Below are 23774 nucleotides of genomic sequence, written 5' to 3'. Positions count from 1 at the left end.
AAGGAAAACTTCTTAGAAAGTTTGCCTCTAATATCTCCTTTCCTTAATTAATGTTTGGATTATAACCAAATCTGCTTATGATGGTGAATATTTAACCTCAAAATTAATGACATATCAATGTTATTGGAGCAAGACACAACTTTTTATTTGACACCTTTCTTCTTTTTTTGGCAGCTTGTAAATTAAATGTGCACAAACGTTGTCAGAAAAATGTGGCTAACAACTGTGGCATAAATACACGAGACATGGCACAGATTCTCCAGGAGATGGGCATCACATGTGACAAACTGTCTCAGAAACCTAAAAAGGTAAGCTACCCACGTGACAAACTGTCTCAGAAACCTAAAAGGTAAGCTTCCGCCGTGACAAACTGTTTCAGAAACCTGAAAAGGTAAGCTACCCACGTGACAAACTGTCTCAGAAACCTAAAAAGGTAAGCTACCCACTTGACAAACAGTCTCAGAAAACTAAAAAGTTAAGCTACCCACGTGACAAACGGTCTCAGAAACCTAAAAAGGTAAGCTACCCACATGCCAAACGGTCTAAGAAAATTAAAAATGTAAGCTACCCACGTGACAAAAACGGTCTCAGAAAACTGAAAAGGTAAGCTACCCACATGACAAAAGGTCTCAGAAACCTAAAAAGGTAAGCTACCCACGTGACAAACGGTCTCAGAAACCTAAAAAGGTAAGCTACCCACGTGACAAACGGTCTCAGAAACCTAAAAAGGTAAGCTACCCACATGACAAATGGTCTCAGAAAATTCAAAAGGAAAGCTACATTGTGATACATTGTCAGAAAACTCCCAAAATGTAACATAACAATGTTTTAGTGGCTTAGTAAGATGATCAGTGTTGGTTTTTATCAATTTGATTGTGATACAAATGTGATTGAGTTGAGCCATCAAACTAATGATAATGTTTTTGTTGCAGGCACCAATAGCACCAGATTCACCACATAAAGGTGGCTCCTCAGAAAACAATCTGCCTGTGATACCAGGTAAGGCCAGCCAGTTAATAATGCTATCATCACAAAGATTTGTCAGTATCCGGGAATAGAGGGTAATCAGGAGTATGCTGCTGGTTTTGGCCATTTTTCCAACATCGAACAACACCAGACAAAAAAGTTGTCACACATCATTTACATAAAAAGGAGGCCGTGCAGTAATTGTTCGACATCTCTTTCCAAACAAAATTTTTTGGGGCCGTCAAGGCAGTAAGAGCCAACGGAACATCTAATGTTATCAGCTTAATATTATATGATGTTCTTGTGATATCCAGATTATTGTTACCAGTACATTCCTGAGGCTTCACTCCTAATTGTCAAAGCTAACAAACTTCTTTCAGACTCAGACTGGCAATGTTTATCAGTATTCTTACACCAGTAGGTTCATGGGGCTTCACTCCTTATTCTCACAGCTAACAAACTTTTTTCAGACTCTGATGGGCAAGGTAAACTGTCTGATGACAGGTCCAGTAGAGGGAGGAGTCCCTCTCAAGACCGCTCACAGCGAAAACGAGCTGACAAGTACTCACAGTCAGATTTCCGCTTTATAAAAGTTCTAGGAAAAGGAAGTTTTGGTAAGGTAAGGACACAGCAGATGCAATGGTATACACAGCATATCGGGAATCTTACACAGTACAGATTCGTATAGAAGCTTGAATGATAAACATTTTTTTATTTTACTGCTAAGAGCATGTCTGAAATCTCAGAAATCTGAGACTTTTCCCTCTGAAAATTCCTGGAACCAGATTTTTTTCTATTTTCTGTAAAATGTAATTCATATAATTTACATCAAAGGTAATGTTTGCAGAATAAAATATTTCAATGTTATTTCCTGTTCACAGGTAATGCTAGCAGAAAAAATAGGAACAGATGAAGTATATGCAGTTAAGGTCCTTAAAAAGGATGTAATTATACAGGATGATGATGTAGAATGTACCATGACAGAAAAACGAATCTTAGCATTGTCGGCCAAACATCCTTTCCTCACAGCGCTTCACTCCTGCTTCCAGACTAAGGTAAGTCTTTGTCTGTTTGTAAGGGAGATAGACAATGTAATTACTTGTAAGGGAGATAGACAATGTAATTACTTGAAAGGGAGATACACAATGTAATAACTTGTAAGGGAGATTGACAATGAAATTACTTATAAGGGAGATAGACAATATAATTACTTGTAAGGGAGATAGACAATGTAATTACTTGTAAGGGAGATAGACAATGTAATAACTTGTAAGGGAGATAGACAATGTAATTCCTTATAAGGGAGATAGACAATGTAATTACTTGTAAGGGAGATAGACAATGTAATTACTTGTAAGGGAGATAGACAATGTAATTACTTGTAAGGGAGATAGACAATGTAATTACTTGTAAGGGATAGACAATGTAATTACTTGTAAGGGAGATAGACAATGTAATTACTTGTAAGGGTGATAGACAATGTAATTATTTGTAAGGGAGATTAATTACTTGTAAGGGATATAGACAATGTAATTACTTGTAAGGGAGATAGACAATGTTATTACTTGTAAGGGAGATAGACAATGTAATTACTTGTAAGGGAGATAGACAATGTAGTTACTTGTAAGGGAGATAGACAATGTAATTATTTGTAAGGGAGATAGACAATGTAATTACTTGTAAGGGAGATAGACAATGTAGTTACTTGTAAGGGAGATAGACAATGTAATTACTTGTAAGGGAGATAGACAATGTAATTACTTGTAAGGGAGATAGACAATGTAATTACTTGTAAGGGAGATAGACAATGTAATTACTTGTAAGGGTGATAGACAATGTAATTACTTGTAAGGGAGATAGACAATGTAATTACTTGTAAGGGTGATAGACAATGTAATTACTTGTAAGGGTGATAGACAATGTAATTACTTGTAAGGGTGATAGACAATGTAATTACTTGTAAGGGTGATAGACAATGTAATTACTTGTAAGGGAGATAGACAATGTAATTATTTGTAAGGGAGATTAATTACTTGTAAGGGATATAGACAATGTAATTACTTGTAAGGGAGATAGACAATGTAATTATTTGTAAGGGAGATAGACAATGTAATTATTTGTAAGGGAGATAGACAATGTAATTATTTGTAAGGGAGATAGACAATGTAATTATTTGTAAGGGAGATTAATTACTTGTAAGGGATATAGACAATGTAATTACTTGTAAGGGAGATAGACAATGTAATTATTTGTAAGGGAGATAGACAATGTAGTTACTTGTAAGGGAGATTAATTACTTGTAAGGGATATAGACAATGTAATCACTTGTAAGGGAGATAGACAATGTAATTACTTGTAAGGGAGATAGACAATGTAATTATTTGTAAGGGAGATAGACAATGTAATTATTTGTAAGGGAGATAGACAATGTAATTACTTGTAAGGGAGATAGACAATGTAATTATTTGTAAGGGAGATAGACAATGTAATTATTTGTAAGGGAGATTAATTACTTGTAAGGGATATAGACAATGTAATTACTTGTAAGGGAGATAGACAATGTAATTACTTGTAAGGGAGATAGACAATGTAATTACTTGTAAGGGAGATAGACAATGTAATTACTTGTAAGGGAGATAGACAATGTAATTACTTGTAAGGGAGATAGACAATGTAGTTACTTGTAAGGGTGATAGACAATGTAATTACTTGTAAGGGTGATAGACAATGTAATTACTTGTAAGGGAGATAGTAAGGGTGATAGACAATGTAGTTACTTGTAAGGGTGATAGACAATGTAATTACTTGTAAGGGTGATAGACAATGTAATTACTTGTAAGGGAGATAGACAATGTAATTACTTGTAAGGGAGATAGACAATGTAGTTACTTGTAAGGGAGATAGACAATGTAGTTACTTGTAAGGGAGATAGACAATGTAATTATTTGTAAGGGAGATAGACAATGTAATTACTTGTAAGGGAGATAGACAATGTAATTATTTGTAAGGGAGATAGACAATGTAATTATTACTTGTAAGGGAGATAGACAATGTAGTTACTTGTAAGGGAGATAGACAATGTAATTACTTGTAAGGGAGATAGACAATGTAATTACTTGTAAGGGAGATAGACAATGTAATTACTTGTAAGGGAGATAGACAATGTAATTACTTGTAAGGGAGATAGACAATGTAGTTACTTGTAAGGGAGATAGACAATGTAGTTACCTGTAAGGGAGATAGACAATGTAATTATTTGTAAGGGAGATAGACAATGTAATTACTTGTAAGGGAAATAGACAATGTAGTTACTTGTAAGGGAGATAGACAATGTAATTACTTGTAAGGGTGATAGACAATGTAATTACTTGTAAGGGTGATAGACAATGTAATTACTTGTAAGGGTGATAGACAATGTAATTACTTGTAAGGGTGATAGACAATGTAGTTACTTGTAAGGGTGATAGACAATGTAATTACTTGTAAGGGTGATAGACAATGTAATTACTTGTAAGGGAGATAGACAATGTAATTACTTGTAAGGGAGATAGACAATGTAATTACTTGTAAGGGAGATAGACAATGTAATTACTTGTAAGGATGATAGACAATGTAATTACTTGTAAGGGAGATAGACAATGTAATTATTTGTAAGGGAGATAGACAATGTAGTTACTTGTAAGGGAGATAGACAATGTAATTACTTGTAAGGGAGATAGACAATGTAGTTACTTGTAAGGGAGATAGACAATGTAATTATTTGTAAGGGAGATAGACAATGTAATTACTTGTAAGGGAGATAGACAATGTAATTATTTGTAAGGGAGATAGACAATGTAGTTACTTGTAAGGGTGATAGACAATGTAGTTACTTGTAAGGGAGATAGACAATGTAGTTACTTGTAAGGGAGATAGACAATGTAGTTACTTGTAAGGGTGATATACAATGTAGTTACTTGTAAGGGAGATAGATAATGTAATTACTTGTAAGGGATAGACAATGTAATTACTTGTAAGGGAGATAGACAATGTAATTATTTGTAAGGGTGATAGACAATGTAGTTACTTGTAAGGGAGATAGACAATGTAATTACTTGTAAGGGAGATAGACAATGTAGTTACTTGTAAGGGAGATAGACAATGTAGTTACTTGTAAGGGAGATAGACAATGTAATTACTTGTAAGGGAGATAGACAATGTAATTACTTGTAATGGAGATAGACAATGTAGTTACTTGTAAGGGAGATAGACAATGTAATTACTTGTAAGGGAGATAGACAATGTAGTTACTTGTAAGGGAGATAGACAATGTAATTATTTGTAAGGGAGATAGACAATGTAATTACTTGTAAGGGAGATAGACAATGTAATTATTTGTAAGGGAGATAGACAATGTAGTTACTTGTAAGGGTGATAGACAATGTAGTTACTTGTAAGGGAGATAGACAATGTAGTTACTTGTAAGGGAGATAGACAATGTAGTTACTTGTAAGGGTGATAGACAATGTAGTTACTTGTAAGGGAGATAGACAATGTAATTACTTGTAAGGGATAGACAATGTAATTACTTGTAAGGGAGATAGACAATGTAATTACTTGTAAGGGAGATAGACAATGTAATTACTTGTAAGGGTGATAGACAATGTAATTACTTGTAAGGGTGATAGACAATGTAATTACTTGTAAGGGAGATAGACAATGTAGTTACTTGTAAGGGAGATAGACAATGTAATTACTTGTAAGGGAGATAGACAATGTAGTTACTTGTAAGGGAGATAGACAATGTAGTTACTTGTAAGGGAGATAGACAATGTAATTACTTGTAAGGGAGATAGACAATGTAGTTACTTGTAAGGGAGATAGACAATGTAGTTACTTGTAAGGGAGATAGACAATGTAATTACTTGTAAGGGAGATATACAATGTAGTTACTTGTAAGGGAGAGATAGACAATGTAATTATTTGTAAGGGAGATAGACAATGTAATTATTTGTACGGGAGATAGACAATGTAATTACTTGTAAGGGTGATAGACAATGTAGTTACTTATAAGGGAGATAGACAATGTAGTTACTTGTAAGGGAGATAGACAATGTAATTACTTGTAAGGGAGATAGACAATGTAGTTACTTGTAAGGGAGATAGACAATGTAGTTACTTGTAAGGGAGATAGACAATGTAGTTACTTGTAAGGGAGATAGACAATGTAATTATTTGTAAGGGAGATAGACAATGTAATTACTTGTAATGGAGATAGACAATGTAGTTACTTGTAAGGGAGATAGACAATGTAATTACTTGTAAGGGAGATAGACAATGTAGTTACTTGTAAGGGAGATAGACAATGTAGTTACTTGTAAGGGAGATAGACAATGTAGTTACTTGTAAGGGAGATAGACAATGTAGTTACTTGTAAGGGTGATAGACAATGTAATTACTTGTAAGGGAGATAGACAATGTAATTACTTGTAAGGGTGATAGACAATGTAATTACTTGTAAGGGAGATAGACAATGTAGTTACTTGTAAGGGAGATAGACAATGTAGTTACTTGTAAGGGTGATAGACAATGCAATTACTTGTAAGGGAGATAGACAATGTAATTACTTGTAAGGGTGATAGACAATGTAATTACTTGTAAGGGAGATAGACAATGTAATTACTTGTAAGGGAGATAGACAATGTAATTACTTGTAAGGGAGATAGACAATGTAGTTACTTGTAAGGGAGATAGACAATGTAGTTACTTGTAAGGGAGATAGACAATGTAATTACTTGTAAGGGAGATAGACAATGTAGTTACTTGTAAGGGAGATAGACAATGTAATTACTTGTAAGGGAGATAGACAATGTAATTCCTTATAAGGGAGATAGACAATGTAATTACTTGTAAGGGAGATAGACAATGTAATTATTTGTAAGGGAGATAGACAATGTAGTTACTTGTAAGGGAGATAGACAATGTAGTTACTTGTAAGGGAGATAGACAATGCAATTACTTGTAAGGGAGATAGACAATGTAATTCCTTATAAGGGAGATAGACAATGTAATTACTTGTAAGGGAGATAGACAATGTAATTACTTGTAAGGGAGATAGACAATGTAATTACTTGTAAGGGAGATAGACAATGTAGTTACTTGTAAGGGAGATAGACAATGTAATTACTTGTAAGGGTGATAGACAATGTAATTACTTGTAAGGGTGATAGACAATGTAATTACTTGTAAGGGAGATAGACAATGTAATTATTTGTAAGGGAGATAGACAATGTAATTATTTGTAAGGGAGATAGACAATGTAATTACTTGTAAGGGTGATAGACAATGTAATTACTTGTAAGGGAGATAGACAATGTAATTACTTGTAAGGGAGATAGACAATGTAATTATTTGTTAGGGAGATAGACAATGTAATTACTTGATCTACCTTTCCATGCACGTCTATTTTACTTGCTAAACAGAAAGGCAGGAGGGTTTATAGTGGTCATTTAACTAGCATATACAGCATTAATGAAAATGTATCAAATCAATCAAGTTGCTGAAGTAAAAATTGAAAAGTGATTTTCTGGTGTACACAGTTTTTTCCCCTCATTTTCAGGATCGACTTTATTTTGTGATGGAATTTGTAAATGGTGGTGATCTTATGTTCCAAATTCAAAGATCCCGTAAATTTGATGAACTTCGTGCACGATTTTATGCCGCTGAAGTGACACTTGCACTGAGATTTCTTCATCGACATGGAATTATATATAGGTGAGTGAAAAGTAAAGAAATATAATTAGATTTCTAAATTTCTAACCATATATGAAAACTGTCTGAACTTTATCCCTTTTGAGAAATTTATTATAATGTAACTGTAACAGAGCTTTAATTTGTTGTAAAATGATTTTTTTGTGAACCTTTTTTACTGATTGTCATTTTTAGCTCACCTGGCCTGAAGGGCCGGTGAGCTTATGTCATGGCGCGGCGTCAGTCATCCGTCCTCCAACATTTCCTTTAAATCACTACTAGTCATAGAGTTCTACACGGATTGTAACCAAATGGGACTACAAACATCCTTGGGGGAAGGGGAAAAGAGTTTGTATAAAGTTTGGCTCTGACCCCCCTGGGGTCAGGAGGGGTTAGGCCCAATAGGGAAACAGAGGTAAATTCTTTAAATCACTACTAGTCATGGAGTTCTGCATGAATTGTAACCAAATTTGGCCACAAACATCCTTGGGGGAAGGGGAACAAAGTTAGTATAAATTTTGATGATGGTCCCACAGGGGCAGAGGGAGTGGGGCCCAGTAGGGGAATACTTTAAATCGCTACTTGTCATAGAGTTCTGCATGGATTGTAACCAACCAAATTGGGCCACAAACACACATTGGGGAAGGGGAACAGAGATTATATAAATTTTGGGCCTGACCGTCTGGGGGTGGGTGGGGGTGGGCCCAATAGGGGAAACTTCAGCATGGATTGTAATCAACATCTTCTAGGTAAGGGGAACAGAATTAATAGAAATTTGGCTCTGACCCCCTGGAGCAGAATGAATGGGGCTCAATAGGGAATTTAGAGGTAAATATTTAAATTCCTTCAGAAAAAAACCTGATGAACCTGTATTCAGAACATTATTTGGTATTACAAAACAGGTGAGCGATACATGCCCTCTTGGCCTCTTGTTCTTCTCCTTTTAGGAATATCTGTTCATTAGACATATAATACACTGTGGCAAGTTAGAACAATGTTCTTAGTCATATTAAAAACTGTGACAAATTATTACAATGTTTTTTATAATTTTGCAGAGATCTGAAGTTAGATAACATTCTCCTTGATGCGGAAGGTCATTGTAAGATAGCGGATTTTGGGATGTGTAAGGAAGGAATGTTTGAAACCAAACTGACACAGACATTCTGTGGAACCCCAGATTATATTGCACCAGAGGTAGGTAGCTGGACCCCAGATTATATTGCACCAGAGGTAGGTAACTAAACCCTAGATTATATTGCACCAGAGATAGGTAGCTGGATCCCAGATTGTATTGCACCAGAGATAGGTAACTAAAACCTAGATTATACTGCACCGGAGATAGGTAGCTAGAACCCTGATTATATTGCATCAGAGATAGGTAGCTGGATCCCAGATTATATTGCATCAGAGATAGGTAGCTGGATCCCAGATTATATTGCACCAGAGATAGGTAGCTGGATCCCAGATTATATTGCACCAGAGGAAGGTAACTAAACCCTAGATTATATTGCACCGGAGACAAGTAGCTGGACTCCAGATTATATTGCACCAGAGGTAGGTAACTAAACCCCAGATTATATTGCAACAGAGATAGGTAGCTGGATTCCAGATTATATTGCACCAGAGATAGGTAGCTAAACCCCAGATTATATTGCACCAGAGATAGGTAGCTAAACCCCAGATTATATTGCATCAGAGGTAAGTAGCTGGACCCCAGATTATATTGCATCAGAGGTAAGTAGCTGGACCCCAGATTATATTGCACCAGAGGTAGGTAGCTGAACCCCAGATTATATTGCACCAGAGATAGGTAGCTAAACCCCAGATTATATTGCACCAGAGATAGGTAGCTGGATCCCAGATTATATTGCACCAGAGGTAGGTAACTAAACCCCAGAATATATTGCACCAGAGATAGGTAACTAGTCCCCAGATTATATTGCACCAGAGAGAGGTAGCTAAACCCCAGATTATATTGCAGCAGAGATAGGTAACTGGACCCCAGATTATATTGCACCAGAGATAGGTAACTAGTCCCCAGATTATATTGCACCAGAGATAGGTAGCTGGACCCCAGATTATATTGCACCAGAGATAGGTAGCTAAACCCCAGAATATATTGCACCAGAGATAGGTAACTAGTCCCCAGATTATATTGCACCAGAGATAGGTAGCTGGACCCCAGAATATATTGCACCAGAGATAGGTAGCTGGATCCCAGATTATATTGCACCAGAGGTAGGTAGCTAGTCCCCAGATTATATTGCACCAGAGGTAGGTAACTAAACCCCAGATTATATTGCACCAGAGATAGGTAGCTGGATCCCAGATTATATTGCACCAGAGATAGGTAGCTAAACCCCAGATTATATTGCAGCAGAGATAGGTAACTGGACCCCAGATTGTATTGCACCAGAGACAGGTAGCTGGACCCCAGATTATATTGCACCAGAGGTAGGTAGCTAGTTCCCCAGATTATATTGCACCAGAGGTAGGTAGCTTGATCCCAGATTATATTGCACCAGAGATAGGTAGCTTGATCCCAGATTATATTGCACCAGAGATAGGTAGCTTGATCCCAGATTATATTGCACCAGAGGTAGGTAGCTAGTCCCCAGATTATATTGCACCAGAGGTAGGTAACTAAACCCCAGATTATATTGCACCAGAGGTAGGTAGCTGGATCCCAGATTATATTGCACCAGAGATAGGTAGCTGGATCCCAGATTATATTGCACCAGAGGTAGGTAGCTAGTCCCCAGATTATATTGCACCAGAGGTAGGTAGCTAAACCCCAGATTATATTGCACCAGAGGTAGGTAGCTAGTCCCCAGATTATATTGCACCAGAGGTAGGTAGCTAAACCCCAGATTATATTGCACCAGAGATAGGTAGCTGGATCCCAGATTATATTGCACCAGAGATAGGTAGCTGGACCCCAGATTATATTGCACCAGAGGTAGGTAGCTGGATCCCAGATTATATTGCACAAGAGGTAGGTAGCTGGATCCCAGATTATATTGCACAAGAGTAGGTAACTAAAGCCCAGATTATATTGCACCAGAGGTAGGTAACTGGATCCCAGATTGTATTGCACCAGAGATAGGTAGCTGGACCCCAGATTATATTGCACCAGAGGTAGGTAGCTGGATCCCAGATTATATTGCACCAGAGGTAGGTAACTAAACCCCAGATTATATTGCACCAGAGATAGGTAGCTGGATCCCAGATTATATTGCACCAGAGATAGGTAGCTGGATCCCAGATTATATTGCACCAGAGATAGGTAGCTGGATCCCAGATTATATTGCACCAGAGATAGGTAGCTGGACCCCAGATTATATTGCACCAGAGGTAGGTAGCTGGATCCCAGATTATATTGCACCAGAGATAGGTAACTAGTCCCCAGATTATATTGCACCAGAGGTAGGTAACTGGATCCCAGATTATATTGCACCAGAGATAGGTAGCTGGATCCCAGATTATATTGCACCAGAGATAGGTAGCTGGACCCCAGATTATATTGCACCAGAGATAGGTAGCTGGATCCCAGATTATATTGCACCAGAGATAGGTAGCTGGATCCCAGATTATATTGCACCAGAGATAGGTAGCTGGATCCCAGATTATATTGCACCAGAGATAGGTAGCTGGACCCCAGATTATATTGCACCAGAGGTAGGTAGCTGGATCCCAGATTATATTGCACCGGAGATAGGTAACTAGTCCCCAGATTATATTGCACCAGAGGTAGGTAGCTAAACCCCAGATTATATTGCAGCAGAGATAGGTAACTGGACCCCAGATTATATTGTACCAGATGTAAGTAACTAAACCCCAGATTATATTGCACAAGAGTAGGTAACTAAAGCCCAGATTATATTGCACCAGAGGTAGGTAACTGGATCCCAGATTGTATTGCACCAGAGATAGGTAGCTGGATCCCAGATTATATTGCACCAGAGGTAGGTAGCTGGACCCAAGATTGTATTGCACCTGAGATAGGTAGCTGGATCCCAGATTATATTGCACCAGAGATAGGTAGCTAAACCCCAGATTATATTGCACCAGAGATAGGTAGCTGGATCTCAGATTATATTACACCAGAGGTAGGTAGCTGAACCCCAGATTATATTGCACCAGAGGTAGGTAACTAAAGCCCAGATTACATTGCACCAGAGGTAAGTAGCTGAACCCCAGATTAAATTGCACCAGAGGTAGGTAACTAAATCCCAGATTATATTGCACCAGAGATAGGTAACTAAACCCCAGATTATATTGCACCAGAGATAGGTAGCTGGATCCCAGATTAGATTGCACCAGAGGTAGGTAACTGGACCCTAGATTACATTGCACCAGAGGTAGGTAACTGAACCCCAGATTATATTGCATCAGAGGTAGGTAACTGAACCCCAGATTATATTGCACTTGAGATAGGTAGCTAGACCCAAGATTATATTGCACCAGATATAGGTAACTGAACCCCAGATTATATTGCACCAGAGATAGGTAGCTGGATCCCAGATTATATTGCACCAGAGGTAGGTAACTGAGGCCCATTTTACATTGCACCAGAGATATGCAGCTGAACCCCAGATTATATTGCACCAGAGGTAGGTAACTAAACCCCAGATTATATTGCATCAGAGGTAGGTAACTAAAGCCCAGATTATATTGCACCAGAGGTAGGTTACTAAAGCCCAGATTATATTGCACCAGAGATAGGTAACTAAACCCAAGATTATATTGCACCAGAGGTAGGTAACTAAACCCCAGATTATATTGCATCAGAGGTAGGTAACTAAAGCCCAGATTATATTGCACCAGAGGTAGGTAACTAAAGCCCAGATTATATTGCACCAGAGATAGGTAACTAAACCCCAGATTATATTGCACCAGAGGTAGGTAACTGAACCCCAGATTAGATTGCACCAGGGGTAGGTAACTAAACACCAGATTATATCGCACCAGAGGTAGGTAACTAAACCCCAGATTATATTGCACCAGAGATAGGTAACTAAACCCCAGATTATATTGCACCAGAGATAGGTAGCTGGATCCCAGATTATATTGAACCAGAGATAGGTAGCTTGATCCCAGATTATATTGCATCAGAGATAGGTAGCTGGATCCCAGATTATATTGCACCAGAGATAGGTAGCTAAACCCCAGATTACATTGCACCAGAGATAGGTAGCTTGTTCCTAGATTATATTGCACCAGAGATAGGTAGCTAAACCCCAGATTATATTGCACCAGAGATAGGTAGCTTGTTCCCAGATTATATTGCACCAGAGATAGGTAACTAAACCCCAGATTATATTGCACCAGAGATAGGTAGCTGGACCCCAGATTGTATTGCACCAGAAATAGGTAGCTTGACCCCAGATTATATTGCACCAGAGGTAGGTAACTGAACCCTAGATGACATTGCACCAGAGGTAGGTAACTCAGAAAATTTGAATTCGGAAAACTGAAAAAACTCGGATAATAATTTTTGGTCCAAATGACAAAAATCATACATTAAACGTTCGTATAACATGAATTGAGATTTTTTAGACAATGAGATCACCGAAAATGACTATATTTTTTTTCTTCATAAATATGCCGTAAAACGGCATTTCAAAAGCCGCTTACAACTACAAAAACATGGAAAAACTGTTTAATGTTTAGCAGTGAACCTAAGTTATATTGTATCAGCAATTATCAGCTATAATCAATTGTAAAGCTGCAGTACATTTTTATTACTTACATAAACATTACCCCGACTGAAATGGCGACATGATAAAAAAACAGGTGCTCTTGGCAGCCTGTCACATGAATGGTGTGATCACTCGAGCGGAACTAATCTCTAGCCACCTGGCACTGTGTTCCAAATGCAATCACATCTTGGAGCTGTACATGATCATTGTATTTATAGAGTGATTCTACAATTATTCATAATATTATGAATAATGTTAGTGCTTTGTACTTTTTAGTCAGCAAAATAGACTACACCGTTCACCAGCCACTATCGTTAGATCACGTGTTACTTTCTACATAACTTTGAACAATGTGTCTCAGTTACATAAGTTATGTCTGTATTTCTATATGTGTGAAAAAATTGTTGTGACTGCAGTTGATGAATCAATATTTTGGATTTATTTCGGTTTTAGTGTTATAATTTTGCAGCCATCATCGACGATTTTGATATCTTTTTTGCTTACATCGACCACCATCATTAGATGGTAGGCTATTCAAATCGCATTTCTTCTGTGGTATGTCCATCCGTCCGTCTGTCCTTCCATCCGTTAACATTTCTTGTTACCGTTGTTTCTCGACAGATATTGGATTTTGATAATTGAAGTTTGTTACTGTTATATATCTCAGAAAGCACTAAAAGGATCTTTCTCAAATTTCATATGTAGTATGTAGTAAAAGTTTGAAAAGCAGAGAAAAGTTCCCTCTTTCTGTTGTCAGATGTAGATCATTCTTTGGAGGGTGCCAAGATCCCTCTGGGATCTCTTGTAATATATGTAAAAATATATATATATATGTGTGTGTGTGTGTCTTAAAATTAATGTATTCAATATAGAGATGCAGGCTTCATAGTTGCAAGAAATCCTAAAAATGAGTTCGAGATTAATGATTTAGAAGGTATCTGAACGTGCATATAAGTTGGAAAACCTCAATATTGTTAGAAGCAAAAATTGATACCCTTGGCCCATGCTAGAAACACCACAAAAATTAGACCTGATCAAATCTGAACATTGCATAACAATTGCAAATGTTGTGTAGATTGAGAAAATATATATTGGTATATGTGTTTGTATAGGTAATATATAAGGTTAAATAGCTGTGTTTACATAATTAAAGCATGCATTTTATTTTGCTGAATTATACAAATCTACTGTCCACTGCTACCAGCTGGAGTATGATGATTATGTTGATGATTGTAGATCCTACAGGAGCTGGAGTATGATGCCTCTGTGGACTGGTGGGCACTAGGAGTACTTATGTATGAGATGATGGCGGGTCAGCCTCCATTTGAGGCTGATAATGAGGAGGATCTGTTTGAGTCCATTCTCCATGATGATGTTCTGTATCCTGTCTGGCTCAGTAAGGAGGCCGTCACTATTCTCAAAGGAGTAAGTAGCTGACAGAGATATGCTCTAATCCTCTAATGTGCTGAGTGCAATCTACCTTACACAGAGATATACTTTAATCCTCTAATGTGCTCTGTGCATTCTACCTTACACAGAGATACGCTCTAATCCTTTAATGTGCTGAGTGCAATCTACCTTACACAGAGATACGCTCTAATCCTCTAATGTGCTGAGTGCAATCTACCTTACACAGAGATACGCTCTAATCCTCTAATGTGCTGAGTGCAATCTACCTTACACAGAGATACGCTCTAATCCTCTAATGTGCTGAGTGCAATCTACCTTACACAGAGATACGCTCTAATCCTCTAATGTGCTGAGTGCAATCTACCTTACACAGAGATATGCTCTAATCCTCTAATGTGCTGAGTGCAATCTACCTTACACAGAGATATGCTTTAATCCTCTAATGTGCTGAGTGCACTCTACCTTACACAGAGAATGCTTTAATCCTCTAATGTGCTGAGTGCAATCTACCTTACACAGAGATACGCTCTAATCCTCTAATGTGCTGAGTGCAATCTACCTTACACAGAGATATGCTCTAATCCTCTAATGAGCTGAGTGCACTCTACCTTACACAGAGATACGTTCTAATCCTCTAATGTGCTGAGTGCAGTGAGTCTTCCTTACACAGAGATATATGCTCTAATCTTCTAATGTGCTGAGTGCAATCTACCTTACACAGAGGTACGCTCTAATCCTCTAATGTGCTGAGTGCAATCTACCTTACACAGAGATACGCTCTCTCATCCTCTAATGTGCTGAGTGCAATCTACCTTACACAGAGATACGCTCTAATCCTCTAATGTGCTGAGTGCACTCTACCTTACACAGAGAATGCTCTAATCCTCTAATGTGCTGAGTGCACTCTACCTTACACAGAGAATGCTCTAATCCTCTAATGTGCTGAGTGCAATGTACCTTACACAGAGATACGCTCTAATCCTCTAATGTGCTGAGTGCACTCTACCTTACACAGAGAATGCTCTAATCCTCTAATGTGCTGAGTGCAATCTACCTTACACAGAGATACGCTCTAATCCTCTAATGTGCTGAGTGCAATCTACCTTACACAGAGATACGCTCTAATCCTCTAATGTGCTGAGTGCAATCTACCTTACACAGAGATACGCTCTAATCCTCTAATGTGCTGAGTGCACTCTACCTTACACAGAGATACGCTCTAATCCTCTAATGTGCTGAGTGCCTTCTACCTTACACAGAGATACGCTCTCATCCTCTAATGTGCTGAGTGCACTCTACCTTACACAGAGATACGCTCTAATCCTCTAATGTGCTGAGTACAATCTACCTTACACAGAGATACGCTCTAATCCTCTAATGTGCTGAGTGCACTCTACCTTACAGAGAATGCTCTCATCCTCTAATGTGCTGAGTGCACTCTACCTTACACAGAGAATGCTCTAATCCTCTAATGTGCTGAGTGCACTCTACCTTACACAGAGATACGCTCTAATCCTCTAATGTGCTGAGTGCACTCTACCTTACACAGAGAATGCTCTAATCCTCTAATGTGCTGAGTGCACTCTACCTTACACAGAGATACGCTCTCATCCTCTAATGTGCTGAGTGCACTCTACCTTACACAGAGAATGCTCTAATCCTCTAATGTGCTGAGTGCACTCTACCTTACACAGAGATACGCTCTCATCCTCTAATGTGCTGAGTGCACTCTACCTTACACAGAGAATGCTCTAATCCTCTAATGTGCTGAGTGCACTCTACCTTACACAGAGATATGCTCTAATCCTCTAATGTGCTGAGTGCAATCTACCTTACACAGAGATACGCTCTCATCCTCTAATGTGCTGAGTGCACTCTACCTTACACAGAGATACGCTCTAATCCTCTAATGTGCTGAGTGCACTCTACCTTACACAGAGAATGCTCTAATCCTCTAATGTGCTGAGTGCACTCTACCTTACACAGAGAATGCTCTAATCCTCTAATGTGCTGAGTGCAATCTACCTTACACAGAGATACGCTCTAATCCTCTAATGTGCTGAGTGCAATCTACCTTACACAGAGATACGCTCTAATCCTCTAATGTGCTGAGTGCAATCTACCTTACACAGAGATACGCTCTAATCCTCTAATGTGCTGAGTGCACTCTACCTTACACAGAGAATGCTCTAATCCTCTAATGTGCTGAGTGCAATCTACCTTACACAGAGATACGCTCTCATCCTCTAATGTGCTGAGTGCACTCTACCTTACACAGAGATACGCTCTAATCCTCTAATGTGCTGAGTGCACTCTACCTTACACAGAGATACGCTCTAATCCTCTAATGTGCTGAGTACAATCTACCTTACTCAGAGATACGCTCTCATCCTCTAATGTGCTGAGTGCAATGTACCTTACACAGAGATACGCTCTAATCCTCTAATGTGCTGAGTGCACTCTACCTTACACAGAGAATGCTCTAATCCTCTAATGTGCTGAGTGCACTCTACCTTACACAGAGAATGCTCTAATCCTCTAATGTGCTGAGTGCAATCTTCTTTACATAGAGATATGCTCTAATCCTCTAATGTGATCTTCTTTACATAGAGATATGCTCTAATCCTCTAATGTGCTGAGTGCACTCTACCTTACACAGAGAATGCTCTAATCCTCTAATGTGCTGAGTGCACTCTACCTTACACAGAGATACGCTCTAATCCTCTAATGTGCTGAGTGCACTCTACCTTACACAGAGATACGCTCTCATCCTCTAATGTGCTGAGTGCACTCTACCTTACACAGAGATACGCTCTAATCCTCTAATGTGCTGAGTGCACTCTACCTTACACAGAGATACGCTCTAATCCTCTAATGTGCTGAGTGCAATCTACCTTACACAGAGATACGCTCTAATCCTCTAATGTGCTGAGTGCACTCTACCTTACACAGAGATACGCTCTAATCCTCTAATGTGCTGAGTGCAATCTACCTTACACAGAGAATGCTTTAATCCTCTAATGTGCTGAGTGCACTCTACCTTACACAGAGATACGCTCTCATCCTCTAATGTGCTGAGTGCAATCTACCTTACACAGAGAATGCTCTAATCCTCTAATGTGCTGAGTGCACTCTACCTTACACAGAGAATGCTCTAATCCTCTAATGTGCTGAGTGCACTCTACCTTACACAGAGATACGCTCTCATCCTCTAATGTGCTGAGTGCACTCTACCTTACACAGAGATACGCTCTAATCCTCTAATGTGCTGAGTGCAATCTACCTTACACAGAGATACGCTCTAATCCTCTAATGTGCTGAGTGCACTCTACCTTACACAGAGATACGCTCTCATCCTCTAATGTGCTGAGTGCAATCTACCTTACACAGAGATACGCTCTAATCCTCTAATGTGCTGAGTGCACTCTACCTTACACAGAGAATGCTCTAATCCTCTAATGTGCTGAGTGCAATCTTCTTTACATAGAGATATGCTCTAATCCTCTAATGTGATCTTCTTTACATAGAGATATGCTCTAATCCTCTAATGTGCTGAGTACAATCTAAGAGATGTTATGCTCCATTTCGATGAGCTTATATTATGGTGATTAAAGCAATTGAGTGCATATCTTCCTAAAAATAACCGCATTAGATTGTTCTTCAGGTTGATATGTAACATACAGATGACGCATTCATTTTTATGGAATCGTGCATTGAAAAATATTCATTTTGTTAAAGATGCTCCACCGCCGACAGAACATGAATGATATTTATTATTCGAACAATAATTGGTGTTTAATCCTGTATATATGTGCCTAATTAACACAAAAAATAACATAGAATAATTTATTTCGCCTTTGGTGCATTCGCAATCAGTACTTCATTCCATATAGGATATATTGCTACGGATTTTTTTCGGGATGCAACTAATTATTTTTCATATTTTTAACTTGAAGTAAAATTAGGAGCTCTAACTTTTCAATGATGGTAATGATGTAAAGTAAGTAACTTTTGTAACTGAAGAAAAATACTAAATCGTCTGCTCCTGTTTTCGAAAGTGAAAAAATAGCATTTGTCAGCAGTGGAGCATCTTTAAAACTGGCTATGAGATGCTTCATATGTAGTCGTTTGAAGGGATAAAATTAAAAGTTAGTATTTAAAAGTGTTAATTTGTCAAAGTCTTGTGCATTTTGCTGAAATACCCTGACCAAAACTAATTCATTTTGTCATATTTTTGTTTTGATTAGTTCATGACCAAAAATCCTGCCAAGCGACTTGGCTGTGTACGATCACAAGGTGGGGAGAAAGCCATCTTAGTTCATCCTTTCTTCCTGGACAAGATAGACTGGGAAGGACTAGAGCAGAGGAAAGTCAAACCACCATTCAGACCCAAGATTGTAAGCATGATATATACAGGGATTCAAAGTTTTAGGATTTAACTCTTTCCGTACTCATGACGCCTTATTTTGTCATAGGAACGTGTTCCCATATCCCCAATGACCCCCTATTGTATCGTGATTGACATGTGAAAATAGTAAGTCTAGCTCGCCGATTTAGCCAAGTTATACATTGGAATAATCTCAGTAAAAGTGTTTAAAATATATATATGTATTTTAAATATAATAAAGATGAAAATAATTACGTACAGGATGCATGTTCAATTGTAAAAGGCTGAAGTGTGGCTGTTTTCAATCGTAACACAATTGTGTACTGATATTGCTACTGATTTTCTGTAAGAAAATGATAATAAAATATCAAACAATAAGTAAAACATATCATTTAAATATAATGAATGTGCAAGAAATGTCTGCAGACAGTGTAAAAACAATCTTCTGAATTCTGTCAATAATCGGCAATCAAGTTTATACACATAAATTACAGGTAATATAGGACATATAACTGACGTTATAAGCATCAGACAGTCATAAAATATCGTTTAAACGATCTCTGCAGTGCGATGCATTTGCTCAATACTCTAAAGGCAAAGCCCATATCTACTTCTGGTTGAGAGGGGTCAATTTGAATGAGTATGGAAAGAGTTATCTAGCATATGTATACAGGGATTCAAAGTTTAATATTCTAATTTTATTGACGTAGTATATAACAAGCCAACAAAAGAGTTCAAAGTTTTTAATCATTTATGGCTCATATGGAATCAGGAATATTTATAATGTCAGGAATATTTATAATTTCAAAGGAATATGTATAACTTCAAAGGAATATTTTTAACTTCAGGAATATGTATTTATGTGTTTTGTTTTGCAGAAATCAAAGACAGATGCTAACAATTTTGACAAAGACTTCACATCAGAAGAGCCTGCGTTAACTCCCGTGGATCCGTCAGTGGTGAAAGCTATCAACCAGGACGAGTTCCGTGGCTTCTCCTTCATTAACCCAGACTATGGAAAAGTGTTTCAGTCATCGGATATTCATTGACGGAATTCTCCGAGGGACAGTTGTGTTTTTACCCTTTTCCCCTTCCCCATAACTCCCCCAGAATTACAACTTAGGTGAAGAACGCTATTTCCATGTCTTTCTGTAGCCGTGTGAGATGTGTGGGGAGATGTCTGACATACATCTGTCCAGTCTCACTCACTCCCGTATAACTCACAAGCACATATGTTTTTATCTAACGATCCGTTGATGAATGTTTTTATCTTCTCCCAATTCACTGTGATTGCTGCTGTCTCAGAAATTGTTATAGCTGAATGTACTGGAATGCATATAATACAGTCTTATATAGGTTTGGCTACAGTCTGACAACAGATCAAACTAAGGATATCAAATTAGTCAATTCTGAATGCTTGGCTGTAGCCAACCAATTAAATGATTACAAAAATAAATTATTTCTAAATATTTTATGGCGGCCAATCAATTTTAGTTTATGAATTAATGCTTTTCTTCTTTATTCAATAACACGAATCATATTAACGTGGTTTAAAATTAATTTGCAAAGTTGTGTGTAGGAATGATGTAAGAGTTCTGATTGTACAGAGTGAGGGGAGTGTGATAATCAGTAATACTCAATACACCTGTTTATAGTCCTAGGTCTACACTGATATTATGATGTTCTGAGTTCATGTAGAATGGATAAATACAAATTTTATTTATTTTATTCCGTCAGGTTTTTTTTTATTGATTTTTTTTTTAAGATATTAAAGTGTGTTTGTGATTTGGCGGCCAGCTGTTGTTGAACTATTGTTGGTTGTGTGATATGCCAGAGTTGTACATACTATAGACAGTAGAAACATATGTGCCAGTGAACTATACCAGAGTGCTGATTTCCTTTTTAAAATAAATTATGTCATTGGTCCCATTTTAACTCGTGATAATATGTATAGAAATGTAGAACATTTTAATGAGTGCTTCTGTGTGACAGATTGTCTGTAATTATAGAGATTCTGTGTGAAACAAAATTCTGTAATGTATGCTTCTCTGTGACACAGATCACCCGTAATTAGAGCTTCTCTGTGACACAGATCTCCCATAATTAAAGCTTCTGTGTGACAGATTTCCTGCAAATACAGCTTCTCTGTGACACAGATTTCCTGTAATGAGAGTGTCTCTGTGACACAGATTTCCTGAGAGCGTCTTCTGTGACACAGATTTCCTGAGAGCGTCTTCTGTGACACAGATTTCCTGAGAGCGTTTTCTGTGACACAGATTTCCTGAGAGCGTCTTCTGTGACACAGATTTCCTGAGAGTGTCTTCTGTGACACAGATTTCCTGAGAGCGTTTTCTGTGACATAGATTTCCTGAGAGCGTCTCTGTGACACAAACTTCCTGTTATGAATGCATCTGTGTAACACAGATTGAACAACATGTATTGGCAGGCATGAACAACAGAACTACGCAAAAATAAGTCTGATGTAGTTTTTTTTCTCTCCGTTGGACATGTGGAACGCCTGTTTTCTATTTTGGCCTGGTATACGCATTTGTGTGTCGTCCTCCATGTTACTGGAACATCCATCCGGATTAGCTGAAAGTGTGTGTTCAATGGATTGTGCATTAATTTACATTAGCTTTCTTATAAAACAAGGATTGTGTGTGGAATTATCCTACAGAAAGCTAACCAGTTCACATTCACTTTTAACATGATTCATCTGTGAGTCAGCCATCATTGATATTGGGTGGCTGTTGATCGCTTATATTGATTCTCATCACAACTACCACCATTAACTGGATTATCATGCCAATCACTGAAGGCATTCCTCTTGCTGTAACTCCCACCAATCAGGACTGTCATACTGTAACTACGCTGGTTACTGCAGCAACAGATATTTCATGGATGAGTGAATATGTTAATTAGGTCCTAGAGGTTTAATGGTTATACCTCATTTTGATTAAGTTTGTTTCAGACCACTATCCTGTATAGGCAGATCAGTGGTGTACTAGTCAGACCACTATATAGACAGATCAGTGGTGTACCAGTCAGACCACTATCCTGTATAGACTGATCAGTGGTGTACTAGTCAGACCACTATCCTGTATAGACAAATCAGTGGTGTACCAGTCAGACCACTATCCTGTATAGACAGATCAGTGTTGTACCAGTCAGACCACTATCCTGTATAGACAGATCAGTGGTGTACTAGTCAGACCACTATCCTGTATAGACAGATCAGTGGTGTACTAGTCAGACCACTATATAGACAGATCAGTGGTGTACTAGTCAGACCACTATCCTATATAGACAGATCAGTGATGTACCAGTCAGACCACTATCCTGTATAGACAGATCAGTGGTGTACTAGTCAGACCACTATCCTATATAGACAGATCAGTGGTGTACTAGTCAGACCACTATATAGACAGATCAGTGGTGTACCAGTCAGACCACTATCCTGTATAGACAGATCATTGGTGTACCAGTCAGACCACTATCCTGTATAGACAGATCAGTGGTGTACCAGTCAGACCACTATCCTGTATAGACAGATCAGTGGTGTACCAGTCAGACCACTATCCTGTATAGACTGATCAGTGGTGTACCAGTCAGACCACTATCCTATATAGACAGAACAGTGGTGTACTAGTCAGACCACTATATAGACAGATCAGTGATGTAACAGTCAGACCACTATCCTGTATAGACTGATCAGTGATGTACCAGTCAGACCACTATCCTGTATAGACAGATCAGTGTTGTACCAGTCAGACCACTATCCTGTATAGACAAATCAGTGCTTTACCAGTCAGACCACTATATAGACTGATCAGTGATGTACCAGTCAGACCACTATCCTGTATAGACAGATCAGTGGTGTACCAGTCAGACCACTATCCTGTATAGACAGATCAGTGGTGTACCAGTCAGACCACTATATAGACAGATCAGTGATGTAACAGTCAGACCACTATCCTGTATAGACTGATCAGTGTTGTACCAGTCAGACCACTATCCTGTATAGACTGATCAGTGGTGATCCAGTCAGACCACTATCCTGTATAGACAGATCAGTGCTTTACCAGTCAGACCACTATCCTGTATAGACTGATCAGTGGTGTACCAGTCAGACCACTATCCTGTATAGACAGATCAGTGGTGTACCAGTCAGACCACTATCCTGTATAGACAGATCAGTGGTGTACCAGTCAGACCACTATCCTGTATAGACAGATCAGTGCTTTACCAGTCAGACCACTATCCTGTATAGACTGATCAGTGGTGTACCAGTCAGACCACTATCCTGTATAGACAGATCAGTGGTGTACCAGTCAGACCACTATCCTGTATAGACAGATCAGTGGTGTACCAGTCAGATCACTATCCTGTATAGACAGATCAGTGATGTACCAGTCAGACCACTATCCTGTATAGACTGATCAGTGGTGTACCAGTCAGACCACTATATAGACAGATCAGTGGTGTACCAGTCAGACCACTATATAGACAGATCAGTGGTGTACCAGTCAGACCACTATCCTGTATAGACAGATCAGTGGTGTACCAGTCAGACCACTATC

General features: G+C 38.3%; 1 protein-coding gene across 1 annotated transcript in view; it reads left to right on the top strand.

The window, feature by feature from the left end:
- Positions 1-23774, top strand: part of LOC138319410 (calcium-independent protein kinase C-like) — a 69184-nt gene extending 45410 nt beyond the window's left edge. Inside the window, exons 7-15 of the mRNA XM_069262524.1 lie at positions 175-308; positions 933-999; positions 1437-1585; positions 1848-2021; positions 7565-7719; positions 8751-8889; positions 14634-14822; positions 19055-19204; positions 20073-23774. Coding sequence (XP_069118625.1) covers positions 175-308; positions 933-999; positions 1437-1585; positions 1848-2021; positions 7565-7719; positions 8751-8889; positions 14634-14822; positions 19055-19204; positions 20073-20243 — 1328 coding nt within the window. The 3' untranslated portion in view covers positions 20244-23774. The remainder of the gene's footprint in view (positions 1-174; positions 309-932; positions 1000-1436; positions 1586-1847; positions 2022-7564; positions 7720-8750; positions 8890-14633; positions 14823-19054; positions 19205-20072) is intronic.

Source organism: Argopecten irradians, chromosome 3 (genome assembly GCF_041381155.1).
Source record: "Argopecten irradians isolate NY chromosome 3, Ai_NY, whole genome shotgun sequence".
NCBI lineage: Eukaryota > Metazoa > Mollusca > Bivalvia > Pectinida > Pectinidae > Argopecten > Argopecten irradians.
The sequence above is the reverse complement of the archived record's forward strand: the minus strand, read 5'-3'. Positions and strand labels throughout refer to the sequence as shown.